Here is a 15,976-nt window from a genome sequence, read left to right as displayed (position 1 = left end):
ACACACACACACACACACACACACACACACACACACACACACACAGGTCTGCTTTGAAGTGGAAGTAGGGTGCAGTCTTGCCTTGCTATAATTAGACGGCTGCATTCTCATATACATAATGCTAATACTCTGGATCACACGACGTCACCGTTTGATGACATCATCCGGTGAGCTGATGTCACTGCAGTTATTTGTGGAACAGCTGCTCTGACATGTGGGGCAAAACGTTGTTTGGATGAGTAATAGGCAGTGGTGGAAAGTAACTAAGTACTTTTACTTAAGTACTGTACTTAAGTACAATTTTGAGGTATTTGTGCTTTACTTGAGTATTTCCAATTTCCAGTACTTTTACTTCTACTCCACTACATCTCAGAGCCAACATTTGTACTTTTACTCCACTACAATTATTTGAAAACTTTAGTTACTTTAGTTACTTTGGCGATTTTAATTTTGATTAGAAAACATAAATTAACCACTTCAACCCAATACATTTTGGCCATTTGAAAATAGCCGATCTACAAGCTCACAATGCGTCGCAACGCGACGCATTGTGAGCTTGTAGATCGGCTATTTTCAATAGACTTTGTACACATTTTGAACTTGTGAAGTGGGACATTCTGCAATATGAGTACTTTTACTTTTAGTACTTTAAGTACATTTTGATGCCGATACTTTTGCACTTTTACTCAAGTACATTTTCAATTCCGTACTTTTACTTGTAAAGGAGTAGTTCTAAATTGCAGTATTGGTACTTTTACTTAAGTAAAACAATTGAGTACTTTTTCCACCACTGGTAATAGGATTATGTTAATGAGCGCCACATTCCTCCACCCCAAACCATGACAGGCTTTTTGCCTTGCCATGCGAATAGCCAATATGTCGCTGTACACTTATGTCCAAAACCCTTCCTTTTTCTATTCTTATTCTAGCCAACATTTTAAAATAGTGAGATAGGTGATCCACAAGATCAGAATGTCTTGCATCACGCCGCAATGTGAGCTTGTAGATCAGCTAGTTTCACTACTTTTGTGTGACAAATGTACGGAAAAAGGAAATGTTGAAATGTGCATGGTAGATACAAGGTTTGCTTTAATATCAGCGACGATAGGCAGTTGACGTGTGTGTGTGTGTGTGTGTGTGTGTGTGTGTGTGTGTGTGTGTGCATGCGTGTTTTAGTTTATTTTTTATTTATAGTATAGTGCAACTATTATTTATAATATAGTGCAACAGCACCGCAAGGATACAACAAAAACACCATAAAAACACTTAAGGAAACACAGTAAAACACAGTAGGATCAGTAAAACACAGTAAAACACAGTAGGATCAGTAAAACACAGTAAAACACAGTAGGAAACACAGTAGGATCAGTAAAACACAGTAGGAAACACAGTAGGATCAGTAAAACACAGTAAAACACAGTAGGAAACACAGTAGGATCAGTAAAACACAGTAAAACACAGTAAAACACAGTAAAATGTGCCAGCACACATGAATAAAACATTTACCATGCTGTAGTACACAAATCATCAAAAAAGAACAAACAAAAGAAGAAGAAAGAAGAAGAAAAGGAAATACAACACAGTGTTTTAAATCCACAAGGTGAACATAACAATGGTTTCAATGAAACTAGGGGGAACCATATAGTGTTTTAAATCCACAGGGCAGAACAAGGTGAACATAACAATGGTTTCAATGAAACTAGGGGGAACCATATAGTGAACATAACAATGGTTTCAATGAAACTAGGGGGAACAAGGTGAACATAACAATGGTTTCAATGAAACTAGGGGGAACAAGGTGAACATAACAATGGTTTCAATGAAACTAGGGGGAACAAGGTGAACATAACAATGGTTTCAATGAAACTAGGGGGAACCATATAGTGCAGGGAAAAAAGATGGGTTTTTAGCATAGACTGTAAAAAATATGGACAAAGCGTTCCCCGGGTCTAACATGGACGTAAAATGAAGCCTGTTATTCCTGCACTGTAAGTCGCCATCTTTCTAGATCCGTTTTGGCCCAGCTGGCCATTGGCTGGCTCCGTTTTGGCCAACGAGGCGGGACTTCCCCCCCTTCTTCTCCGTTGGTTTTTATTTTGACTCGAGTGGGAGGGGAATCCCGATCATAGACTGTAACGGTAGCCACGCCCCTCAGAACATACGCGACTTTATGGTCATTTATTTAATTAATGGGACCATAATTTTCCAAAAAGAATATTATGACATTAGAAATGAGACTTTAAACTAGTGACTGGAAGCAGAAAGTATTCATGACCATGTTTATTAAGGTAATACAGTCTAGGTGAAGTTGGGCCCAAATACATGGACTTCTATGGGGCTATGGGGTTTTTTGGGTCCAGTGACAGCGCCACAACAGGCCATTATATGAACTTTCAGGAGTTTCAGGCTTCACAAAATATCTGTCTGACTGCCCCCCTGGTTTTTAGCCTAGATTAAAAAATGTCCAGAGAGTTGGCATCTCTAGCAGCCAGAGTCAGGGGGCACCATGTGTGAATCCTCTGCCCATTGGACATTATACTGTATTTTTTTTTTTTAGATTTTTTTTTTTTGCGACTTACGCCTTTATTGATTTTTTAAGGGATAGAAAGTAGGCTGACAGGAAACGGGAGAGAGATGGGGGGATGACATGCGGTAAAGGCCGTGTCGGGTCCGGGAGTCGAACCCGCGGCACACCGCGACTGGATCACCAGTCCGGTGCCCAGACCGTTACGCTACGGCCTGGGCCCATTATACTGTATTGAATATTATAATGCTCTATCATTGAACGGAGATACTGTACATACTACTTTATCTCATGCACGCATGCATGCACGCATGCATGCATGCACGCATGCATGCACGCGCACACAAAGTTGCCTGGGTTCATACACGGACACATGACACATGAATGTGTGAGATCTGATCCCTGTGGGTTGTGGAAGTGTGTATTGGAATAACCCCAGTGGAGAAGAACTGAAGGATATAGAGGGTGAGAGAGAGAGAGAGAGAGAGAGAGAGAGAGTGGGAGGCCGATCGATGAGTGTGTTCTCTTTGTAGCCCACTGAGTTTGTGTGTGTGTGTGTGTGTGTGTGTGTGTGTGTGTGTGTGTGTGTGTGTGCACTATTGTGTGCTTACGTGTCACTGTGTTTTGTCCGTGTATGAATTACTGTGTTGTACTGTATGCATATGTATGTACTGTATCATATATGTGTGTGTGTGACTGTGCGTGCACGTGTGTGTATGCTATGCTATGCACCCAGGGAGCTCCCCTATTGGGTGTCCAGCCCCGTCTCTATAACTCAGCCACAATTACAAGGCTCTCCTTTGCTGCAGCTAATGAAACCATAAGTCAGAGACACACGCACACGCTCACTCACACATGCACGCATGCACGCACGCACACAGACACACACACACACACACACACACACACACACACATACACACACGCACACACTGCAGCAGAACCAACCAAGCGCTGGGAGGAGGGATGGAAATATAAGTGAGCGAGCGTGATAAAGAAGAGGTTGTGTGTGTGTGTGTGTGTGTGTGTGTGTGTGTGTGTGTGTGTGTTTTCACTCTGGTTCTGTGCCAGTTTATACTGTACTAAATCTGCCGGTCGTGAAGATTATTACAAGGGCACATATGGGCCCCCAAATAATAGGCAAAAACATGTTTGTTCTGTTGATCCAAGGCAGAATACAACACTTGATCGTTGAAATTGACGCCGACCAAAGTGGTCAGATGGGTGGGCCATGAACAAAGTGGTCAGATGGGTGGGCCATGAACAATTCCTTCATTCTTTGGGAAGCGCCGATCCTAATTAATAGCCGGCAAACACTATATAGCCAAGAGAGGACGTCCTGTCACGTTGATGTGTTCATCTGTCACCTGGATTACCTGTCAGCCTCCGTCTGCACCCACATGAACATCACATCCAATCCTCCCTGTTCCTTTACAGTAACTGAATAAAAAGTGGTACAGTACCTTATCTTGTCTGTCTGTCTGTTTGTCTGTCTGTCTGTCTGTCTGTCTGTCTGTCTGCGTGTGTGTGTGTGCGTGCGTGCGTGCCCTCTGATGTGAATGGTGGCAGTGCATGTGTTCCTCCAGGCCAATGCATTGACTAAAAACCTTCCATTTGAGCTGCCCCTGTGCTCACAGCGCTAGAGCTGAGAGGAATGAAGGAAAGGGCGAACAAGTAAAGAGAGAAAGAAAGAGATAAAGACAGAAAGAGAAAGATAAATAAAGAGAGAGAGAGAGAGAGAGAGAAAGAGAGAGAGACTGAGTCAGAGAGAGAGAAACAGGGATTGCTTGGGGCAAAGCAGCTTCACAGAGAACTGTGTGCCCGCAGTTTCCTCCCTGCTCATATCATCCCCCCCCCCCTTCTCTCCTGATGTTCCTACTGTATATCCTACTCTTTGTCATCCTACAAACTACATATTTCACAACCTCAACTTGTACAATGCATTACACCATTGTGCTGTAGAGCTGTACTGTACAGCTCTCCGGCACATGCATGTGTGCAATTATAGTGTGTGAACAGGGGGGCAGTCAGACAGATATTTAACCAGGGGGGCAGTCAGACAGATATTTAACCAGGGGGGCAGTCAGACAGATATTTAACCAGGGGGGCAGTCAGACAGATATTTAACCAGGGGGGCAGTCAGACAGATATTTAACCAGGGGGGCAGTCAGACAGATATTTAACCAGGGGGGGCAGTCAGACAGATATTTAACCAGGGGGGGCAGTCAGACAGATATTTAACCAGGGGGGCAGTCAGACAGATATTTAACCAGGGGGGCAGTCAGACAGATATTTAACCAGGGGGGCAGTCAGACAGATATTTAACCAGGGGGGCAGTCAGACAGATATTTAACCAGGGGGGGCAGTCAGACAGATATTTAACCAGGGGGGCAGTCAGACAGATATTTAACCAGGGGGGCAGTCAGACAGATATTTAACCAGGGGGGGCAGTCAGACAGATATTTAACCAGGGGGGCAGTCAGACAGATATTTAACCAGGGGGGGCAGTCAGACAGATATTTAACCAGGGGGGGCAGTCAGACAGATATTTAACCAGGGGGGCAGTCAGACAGATATTTAACCAGGGGGGCAGTCAGACAGATATGTTGTGAAGCCACTAAGGAAATCGTAGTTCATATAATGGCCTGTTGTGGCGCTGTCATTGGGCCCAGAAAAACCCATAGCCCCATAGAAGTCCATGTATCCAGGTGTACTTCACCTAGACTGTATTACCTTAATAAACATGGTCATGAATACTTTCTGCTTCCAGTCACTAGTTTAAAGTCTCATTTCTAATGTCATAATATTCTTTTTGGAAAATGATGGTCCCATTAATTAAAAAAAGGACCATAAAGTCGCGTATGTTCTGAGGGGCGTGGCTACCGTTACAGTCTATGATCGGGAGTCCCCACCCACTCAAAATAAAAACCGACGGAGAAGAAGGGGGGAAGTCCCGCCTCGTTGTCTGGGCCAGCCAATGGCCAGCTGGGCCCAAACGGATCTAGAAAGATGGCGACTTACAGTGCAGGAATAACAGGCTTCATTTTACGTCCATGTTAGACCCGGGGAACGCTTTGTCCATATTTTATACAGTCTATGGTGTGCATGCATGAGTGGGTGTATTTGTATTTGTATATACTTGTGAGGGCCACATGTCCCCACGAGTATATTAGTAGAATTTGAGAAATGGCTATTGTGAGGACAATGTTCCTGGTCCTCACAAGAGAAATAAAAGACGTTTAGACTTTAGAGTTACTGTAGCTATGGTTAGGTACAGTATTGGTGCCTGCAGGACGCCGAGTACATGCAGTCCCTCAGGTCGTCTGCGACACGTGGGCCCAATTTGAAGTCGGTTGGTTGAATGTTTACTATCCTGCACGGGTGAATTAGTTTGGTCCAGTGCTCCAGATATAAGACCACAACATAATCATACTAAAACACATTACATCACATTGAGACACAGTAAAAGAATAAAACAAAAAAAGCCAAAAGAGAAAAAAATAAAAGCAAAAAAAATAAAAAATAAATAAAGCCAATCCAAATTTGATAATAAAAGTGCAAAAGTAAGTGTCTACACTTGTGTGTCACAAGCCGAATTTCTCTCTATTTCATTGTGCATCTCGTTGCCTCAAAGCCAGTGGCATGTGTTCTTTTTTTAAGATTTATTTTTGGGCATTGATGTCTTTATTGATAGGACAGTAGGCTGACAGGAAATGGGGGAGAGAGATGAGGGGTGACACAGAAAAGGTTGTCGGGGGATCAGCCTAGCCCCCTTTCTGAAACCGCCTCCTCGCCACTCGCCCTACACACTTGCCCTCCATATGCGCGTTCACGCGAGGCTGCGCCATATTAAGTGTTGTCCGAAACCAAGCAGCCTTGAGTGGAAGTGGCTTATAAAGCCCTCAAGAGCGAGTCTGTGCCGATCTAGACTCGATTGCCTTGTGCAGCCCTGCTTTCTGTCCGCATGGAAACCGCGACCTACAAATGGAAGTACCACTACAAATAAATGATAAATAAACTCCTCCTAAACAATCTTCATCTGATGCAGAATAGACAACGCTCCAACTGATGTTCACAAGGGCTCTTTATTTACCCCACGTGAAAAACTATAAATGAAACCACACAAACAAAACAACTTTTAACACAATGATTTATAAACACCATGGACGTATATGACATGTCATTTTTGACAGTCATGCTGTATTTCCTTTTTCCATATTAATGAAATCCACATGTCACACAAACATACACGATGCAATGCAATATAACTGTACAAACAAAATAACAGGTAACACAATTGCATGATGGTAACCATGGCAACGAATAGTGTTTAGGAATAGGAACTGTTTCCTGTTTCTTCACAAGGAGGGCGAGTGTATCTCCAAACAGTTTTTTAAACCCAGCACCCTAATCAAGGTAACTTGATTCAGCTGGAGGGGCACTTCCTGACGAGGGAACCTCCCGAGAGCACTTCAAGTCAAGGGACTGGTTTCAGAAAGGGTGTAGGTGTCCAGAGCTCCAGGCCACTACCTATAGCCGTTAGTCTACCTACCTATAGCCTACTTACCTATAGCCGTTCACTACCTATAGCCTACCTACCTATAGCCGTTCACTACCTATAGCCGTTAGCCTACCTATAGCCGTTAGCCTACCTATAGCCGTTAGCCTACCTACCTATAGCCTACCTACCTATAGCCGTTCAGGCCACTACCTATAGCCGTTCAGGCCACTACCTATAGCCGTTAGCCTACCTATAGCCTACCTACCTATAGCCGTTGGGGCTCGTTGCCTCAAAGCCAGTGTCATGTGTTTTTAGCCATGCTGGTCCACAGGTGAGCGTGCTATCATGCATGTGTACGTGTGCGTATATAGGCAATGTTTCTTACACCAGATAAACTGCATATACTGTACTTCATGTGGGGGGAGAGAGAGAGGGGGGGGGACAGGGTTAATGCACATACTGTAGGTTATAGAGGAGAGGAGAGGAGAGGAGAGGAGAGGAGAGGAGAGGAGAGGAGAGGAGAGGAGAGGAGAGGAGAGGAGAGGAGAGGAGAGGAGAGGAGAGGAGAGGAGAGGAGAGGAGAGGAGAGGGAACCTGGCAGTATGTCAGTTCTGAGGTCACCTTAATATTTGATCCACTTCACCAAGTGAAATGTTCACAAGACAGCCTTATAGCAGTGCTTCTCAAATTGGGCCAAATACATATCAATGTGGGGGTCCTTGACATGAGAATGTTTGAGAACCACTGCCTTTACTGAGACTGGAGAGGAGAAACCGTTATGGGGAAAGCAAGCAAGAATGTCTAAGGAGGAAACGAATGGTATGGATGGTAATTGAAAGAGAATAGCTTGGAGCTCATGTCATAAAATGGAAGAAATAAACATGAACTAGTTCATTTTATTTAGGACTGTGAACGTCTGTCGAAATTCAGAACTGTGAACTATGAACTAGTTCATTTTAACCACTTGATCCTAACATCCCTACAGTATATGCTGGGAATATCAATGTCCAACATTGCTGATCTACAAGCTCACAACTTGCACATCATCAGTGCCCATACCCCATACCCGAGGCGGGGTTGGTGAAAGGGCCTTTCTGTGTGGAGTTTGCATGTTCTCCCCGTGTCCCCTAGGGTAGGTACCCTCACATGTTCTCCCCGTGTCCCCTAGGGTAGGTACCCTCACAAAAAACATGCAGTAATCCTGGTCTCTAAACTGCCTCCCCCTGGCCAGCCGGGGCGCCTGATGGAGGGGAAAGGAACTGGTTTCAATAACGTGTTCCTTCCACGCGCTACGTCCAACCAGGGAAACTCCCCCCTGTCAGGTGTAAAGGAGCAACTTGGACACTCAGGCATGAAGGAGTTAAGTCCGTTGCTCTCCCCAGGTTGGTGGAGGGTGTGTAGAGCCCAGGATCACATTAGATAATTGACACATGGGTGAAAAATGGGTTACAAAATTGTGGGATAAAAATGATTAAAAAAAACTGTGTGATCATCTATGCACAGCTTTGGAACAAATATGACACATTGTCACAGTCAGACTGTGCCCGTCTTGTTTAGGTCTTGTAGTTCTACAGTATAAATGTGTTATGTTCATGTTCTAGTTTTCATGGTTCTATGTTCTTGTCTTCCCCAGGTGTTTCTCATGTGTAATCAGCCCTCATGTGTCACTGTTGGATCACTATAGAGCCCTACCAGGGCCCAGGAAATGATTATCCGTTCATTTTCCTCATAGACATTTCAAAAAGTATTTATCTAAAGACGTTTACGCCGCGGACAAAGCCAACTGGAGTCGTGACAACTCATGACAACAAACACAATTTTTGGGGGGAATCATTTCCTGGGCCTGGTGTCGTCATGAAAGGGGGCGGGACAACGACGCTCTATCCACACTTTTCCTGGGCTGTGTGTGCATCCACTTCCTGTCGATTTGATCCAATGAAATCCAATGAAACTGGTCAGATGACCAATGATATCCAATGAAATCGACAGGAAGTGTGCCCAGGAAAAGTGTGGATAGGGTCTCATGTTAGTTTGTGTTCACTTCATAAAACACCCAACCACTGCCTGGCTGTCCTACTTTTGGGTCCCCACCACACCACTACGTGACACACATATTGTACCGTATAATATTTTAATTTTGTCTCTCGATTGAACATCACTTTTGGTTGACTTCTGTTGTTTTTAACCCATTCTGACCGGGCATCCATTTTGGTGTCAGCATCATGTTATGCTTTATCTATTGAAGAATAGCAGATCTACAAGCTCATATCGCGCCACCGAGTGGCGCGATATGAGCTTGTAGGTCTGCCATTTTTGAAAAATCGAAGAATGACTGACATTTTTAGAATCTGATCTCGGGTCAGAATGGGTTCATCAGACCAGTGTGTGTCCAGTGGAAAACCTCGTATGAATCTGATCTCAGGTCAGAATGGGTTAATGTGCTTTATAAATACAGATGACTTGACTCTCTCTCTCTCTGTTTCCTTATATCGTCCTTTGTCCCTTTGTCTTCCTCTATTTATTAAGTCTCCACCGACAAAGCCAATGGCCAAAGGCATTATATTTCTGGGCTGTCCATTCGGATGTGCAGTTCTGGACAAATGGATCTCCATATTATATGCCATATGGGTTTATAATCCAGATCAGCGGTTTCTGGACAACTTCCTATCCAACGACTTGAAGACATGTCCTTCGGGTTGGCAGCGAGATCGAGCGTGCCGAGTTTGAAGTCAGTCGGGCGGATGGTTCTCGACATTCGTGAATAATATAACAGACATACAGAGATTTTGCACAAAACTGAACTGGTTAGAAATTGGTGGTCAAAACTCAAAGGTTCTATCTGCTACGTTTTAGTACGGTTATTTTAATGTTGTGTGCGTTGGGCACCGGCCTACTCAGGAACAACGTCTGGAACGATGCTATCCAGACCATGTTTATTAAAAGTTGGTGAAACAATATGTAGTGCATTCCAGAGGGAGGGGGGGGCGGCCATAAGGAAAAGCCCTGTCGCATTAGAACAAGTGTGTGGCAGGGGGTGGGATCAAGGTGTCTGTGAGTGGGGTCAGGTGACAGGGCTGGCTCTGCCAGCTCACAGGCTCACCTGCAGCAGATTGTGTCAATTAAATGAAGGACAGCTGCTGTGTATATAAGGAAGCTAATGTGCTTTAATGTGTTCTGGGTTGCAGTGAGAGGCTCGGTTCCAGACAGAGCCACACAAAACTCCACATTCCTGTGCCTGTTATAGTTGGATGTTTAATGTCACACGGTGACTGTTTAGTTCATGTTATCGGAGTATTCAGTATTTAAGTCCGACGTCATTTTGTAGTGCTACGTTACGTCCGGGTCCAAGTGGCACCAGCTCCCGTCCGCATCCCATTGTAAATTGAATATCTAAACGCGTGAATCTTTTTACAGTGACGTTATTTTTCAGAAAGGAAGCCATAGAGGGTTAAAATGGGTCTTAATGCTTCCAACTCGAGTGGAATTATTAATGTTTTGTACAAGTGTCCATGACAACAAAAATATATGATGTGGAGACAATAAAGACTATTATTATCATTATTATTGAAGGTGGCAACAGTCCATCTGATCGGTAAAATATTTCTGGGATGTGTGCAGGCTTGAGTATGTTGAATCTAGTTTGCATTATGAGGATTTATTTGAAACAATAAAATAAAATGGCGATAGTATTCCATGTGGGACAGACGGCCAGTCACTGTCAGATTTGGGAGAGCAGCGCAGCTTTGTTGTTGCGAGGAAATCGGTAAAATTAGACTTTCGTGGTTGTTTTCGTCTCAGATTTAGTCCGACGGAGCGTCACAGTATAACTCCATGGGGACACAAAAGCGACACAAAAGTAGGACCCGGAAGTATCTCAGGAGGGGGCGCTCACGTCACAGCTAAAATACTGAAGTATCTCAGGAGGGGGCGCTCACGTCACAGCTAAAATACTGAATAGGATTCACATTGAGGACACTCATGTGACTTGTTAGTTTTGGCTCCTGTTGATGACTGAGATAGTTTGTTTGTTGACCAATTCCCCGGCTTAGGAGGAATAAACAGCCTACTTGAGAACAACTGCCTGTGTCGTGTCCTTCCGTGCGTGCCCTGGGTTGTGACCTGCTTGGTCACAAAGTGTTATGTTTTTGGTTGGAATAATTAAAGGCATTTGAAATTAAATACAAATTTGAACATTTTTGGATTTCAATTCAAATATAGCAAAAATAGCCATTCTAAAACGGGTAGTCCCAATACTTCATTCTGATTGGCTGGTTACCGTCACGTGACCGGTGTAAATTTCACCGATAACCCACTCCTTCAATCACTTTGTATCAAACTGCAGCCTTGTAGCTGAACTGGGGAAGGGGAGCGCTTGATTGCTGTACAAACACATGCCGTGCGAGCGTCTAAGCACCGCCCGGCTCATATGACTGTGAATGTGTGGCTCCAGGCAGCCCCGTAAATACATCAAGCGCTATTCTTCCGTCACATAGGATACTTGCGAGAAAAACAAGGAAGTGTTGTAGCTCTGGCTCGCTCTGGTGGCGCAAAGCGTGGCTACTTTTGTGAATTCAATAGCTTTATTAGGTTAATATTGCTATATGTTTGTAACCGTTTTAGAAAAGCAATAAGCCACTCGAGGCCCCAGCTTACCGGGTATTTTACAATGGCTGGGAGGTAGAAGACCCTCCGCTGCGCGTCGGGTCTGCCTACGCCCCCAGCCAGTGTAAAATAGCCGGTAACCTGAGACCTCTCGTGGCTTATTGCTTAAATCTACAAGCTCAAAACGTGTCACATTGTGACGTTTTGAGCTTGTAGATTGAGTGTGAGTGAGTGTGGAACTATTGCCCTCTCCATCATCAAAGTTGCCCACCCCCCTATGTATGCTACAGCAGGGGGAAACATGGCAGGCTGCAAAAGGTTGAAAAGTGGCAAAGTCGTTCTTTAAAAGTTTGAACGTGATGGTGGTACACTGAGAGTCAATTCTTATGTGAAGTTGGTACTTGCTGTAAAAAGGTTGGGAACGTACATTGATCTATTCTAGACGATATGCCCCTTTTAGGCGCCAAGCTGTAAAAGAGACAAACAAACACAAAAAAAACCCCATTCAAACTTTGGGAATGTGACATTGTATGGCGGCCTTGGAGCGGAAACAGTACAGGCCAGTCAGTCTGCCAGTCAGCCACTCAGAGGGCAAATGGATGGACCACTGATGGACAGACTGATAGCACAGGGAAAGGACACAAAGAGAGAGATGAAGTGATAGGGGAATAGAGAGAGATAGAGAGAGAGAGAGAGAGAGAGAGAGAGAGAGGACAGATAGTCTAATGGAGGAGAGATGCTCAACACAGATATGTAGAGAGCACAGAGGGGAAAAGGAGGTTTACAGAAATCTAGGCTCACCATATAGGCTATACTTCTATATATATACCCTCTTTCTCTCAGTCTGCACTGCACCGCAATGTCCTTGACCCCACAAAGTGTTCCCAACCTGCATACTTAGAGTCATACTGCATGATGTGACGTTCGTTTTAAGAAGTCTTATTTTTTTGTGTCACCACGCGACACCTGGTTTGTCTTTGTATATACGTACAAACATATACTGCTATAAATGAATGCTGAAATTATACTGTAAAATACATAAATATATCTGAGAAAGTTCCGGTGCCTGCGTAATTTTGGCGCCAGGGGCTGACACTTGTGACACAACGTTACAGGTGAGAACAGATTGATCGCCCTCAGGCGTCTTACTGGTATATAATGTAATATAGCTTTATTAGTACTGTGATAATGAGTATCGCACTGCGTTCTCTAACGGGTACAGCCGGTACCCGTTACACCAGGTACATTACCCTGGTGGGACATGCATTCCCAACATTGATTGATTTTAAAATTATTTTACTTGTCTATAAAGCTCTCAATGGTCTCGCGCCTTCCTACCTACATGACTGCCTGCCTAAATATGTCCCAAACCGCCCCCTAAGGTCTTCCACCGCCGGCCTGCTCGCTTTGCCTAAAAAAATGGCAACTAAAAAATACGGGGAAGCAGCTTTTTGCTTCTACGGGCCGTCGGCATGGAACAAGCTCCCACTGTACCTTCGTCAGGCAGCCTCTGTAGACATTTGTAAAGCTCAGCTCAAGACCCACTTCTACAACATTGCTTTTAATTGATATTTTATTTTTATTTTTTGTTATTCATGTCCTCACTGTATTGCATTACTGCTTGTTTTTTAATGTCGTTGCCTTGCTTTTCTTTTATTCTCCATTGTTCTGTAAAGCACTTTGAGCTGCATTTCATGTCATGAAAGGTGCTATACAAATAAAGTTTTATTATTATTATTATTAACAGTAAATTGTCTCTGTCGGGTGGAAGCCTACCTCCTATGTCCAAAACTGTTACTTGTCACGATTCAAATTAAAAAATAGCAAAAGTAGAGATCTCGCAAGGTGTAAACGTTATTTGCGTTTACACCTTGCGGATCTCCTACTTTTTTGGGTGTGAAGCTTTAGCACCTGTAGGGAATAGGGATATTCAACTGGTGCCCCACAGGCCAAATGCCGCCCGCGGGGACCTTTCTTGTGGCACCTCATGGAGCATTTATCAATTAATTTTGTTTTAAATAAAATAAAAGTTTTAGATTTTTACTGAAAGTTACAGGTATGGTGGTGGGTGCTATATCAAGTGTGAGATTACCATAATCACAGAGCTTTAATCATATTCCATTATTCAAAGGCTTTTGCGTGCATGCTGTACCCCCCCCCCCCCCCCCCCCCAACACAATCATTGTACTTTTGTGTCCGCCTGCCTAATCTACTTGAATACCCTCTAATACCCTCTACCCCCTGCTCTAGCATCAAGTAGGCCATTCATTTACGGAAAAAACACAAAAAGTGAAAATATGGAGATGAGAGGTTTCTGCCCTACAGCGACGATAGAGAGCTTAAGCGGTTCATATAAATAAATAATCGTTATTCTCTCTCTGTGTGTGTGCGTGTGTGTGTGGGTGTGTGTGCGTGTGCGTGCGTGCGAGCAGGTGCGGTGCGCGCCTCCAGTATCTTCCCCATCCTGAGTGTGATCCTGCTCTCATGGGGGGGCTGTGCATCGCCGGCAGCGAGTTCTACAAGTCACGGCACAACATCATCCTCAGCTCTGGCATCCTCTTTGTCTCCGCAGGTACAGCAGGGGGGGGGGGGGGGGGGGGGGGGGGGGGGGGGGGGGGGGGGGGTGGGAGGGAGGGAGGGAGGGGACGGACGGACGGAGGGACGGAGGGAGGAGTAATCCTGGTCTCCAAACTGCCTCCCCCTGGCCAGCCGGGACGCCTGATGGAGGGGAAAGGAACTGGTTGGAATAACGTGTTCCATCCACACGATATGTCCAACCAGGGAAACTCCCCCCTGTCAGGTGTAAAGGAGCAACTTAGACACTCATGCATGAAGGAAGCATGAGTTCAAGTCCGTTGCTCTCCCCTTGTCCCCCATATATGGGGACTAGGTTGGTGGAGGGTGTGTAGAGCCCAGGAGCACAATAGATAATTGACACAGGGGTGAAAAATGGGTTACAAAATGGTAAAAAAAAAAAAAAAAAAATCGAAGTTAAAAGGATTAATGGTTGCACGTTTGAGACATTTTTATGTCCAGATTTTTCTTTTCTCTGTTTCTTTTTCCACAAACAATAGCTGAACCATGCAGTCGGTAGTTATGGTAGAGTTCTATAGCTGAAACCATGCAGTCGGTAGTTATGGTAGAGTTCTATAGCTGAACCATGCAGTCGGTAGTTATGGTAGAGTTCTATAGCTGAACCATGCAGTCGGTAGTATGGTAGAGTTCTATAGCTGAACCATGCAGTCGGTAGTTATGGTAGAGTTCTATAGCTGAACCATGCAGTCGGTAGTTATGGTAGAGTTCTATAGCTGAACCATGCAGTCGGTAGTTATGGTAGAGTTCTATAGCTGAACCATGCAGTCGGTAGTTATGGTAGAGTTCTATAGCTGAACCATGCAGTCGGTAGTTATGGTAGAGTTCTATCACAAGGCCACGACCATTGGCCAAAGGATGGCACTATAGCACTCAATTGAAATGCAAACTTTTAACAGGCATAGCTCATTGACCGTGGCCAATAAACCTTCAATACGCATATGTACGTCTCCTCATGCCGAAACAACTTCCGTGTTCTGACTTTTGACCTCTGACCTTTAGATCTCCCACCATTTTGAATTATATGAAAAACAGTTCAAATCTCCTCCTCCGGGATCTAGTATCAAAATGCAGAAACTTATGACCTAATGAATGGATCAATGGATCTATGGATCTATGATCAAAATGCAGAAACTTGACCTAATGAATAAAGCAAAAAATATAATTGACTCAAAGTTATTGTTTAAGTACTATAGACCTATTGTCAATAGTTCAAATCTACAAAAAGTTTTATTTCCATTAGAAATTATTTTATTAGTTTATAAAGCCCTAAATGGTCTTGCACCTTCTTACCTCTGCGAATGCCTCCCTAGATATGTTCCTATAACCGCCCCCTCAGGTCCTCCACTGATGGCCTAAAACATGTCTACAATGGTGAGGCAGCCTTTCTGCTTCTATGGGCCTACAGCCTGGAATAGACCGAGTGGCGCGATATGAGCTTGTAGGTCTGCTATTTTTTGAAAAATCGACATTTTTAGAATCTGATCTCAGGTCAGAATGGGTTAATCAGACCAGTGTGTGTCCCAGTGGAAACCTCGTATGAAACTGATCTCAGGTCAGAATGGGTTAATCAGACCAGTGTGTGTCCAGTGGAAACCTCGTATGAATCTGATCTCAGGTCAGAATGGGTTAACAATCTCTGTTCTGACTGATTTGCTGTGTGCTGTGGCAGCGGTGGCAGCGCGGTGGCCGAACGGTTTGCGGAGCGGTCTTGACATCGTGAAGGTCGCTATAGTTCGTATCCACCGGACCGGCAC

At 44.3% G+C, this 15,976-nt stretch overlaps 1 protein-coding gene across 1 annotated transcript in view; it reads left to right on the top strand.

Moving 5' to 3' along the window:
* cacng2b (calcium channel, voltage-dependent, gamma subunit 2b) overlaps positions 1-15,976 on the top strand; it is a gene marked incomplete at its 3' end in the record, with an annotated part of 96,161 nt that overhangs the window by 77,699 nt on the left and 2,486 nt on the right. The window contains 2 exon segments of the mRNA XM_083765436.1: positions 14,060-14,107; positions 14,110-14,199. Coding sequence (XP_083621562.1) covers positions 14,060-14,107; positions 14,110-14,199 — 138 coding nt within the window.

The sequence above is a fragment of the Protomyctophum parallelum genome (genome assembly GCF_964188405.1).
Source record: "Protomyctophum parallelum genome assembly, chromosome: 5".
In the NCBI taxonomy this organism is placed as follows: Eukaryota; Metazoa; Chordata; class Actinopteri; order Myctophiformes; family Myctophidae; genus Protomyctophum; species Protomyctophum parallelum.
Note: the sequence above shows the minus strand (reverse complement) of the source record. Positions and strands in the feature narration are given on the sequence as shown.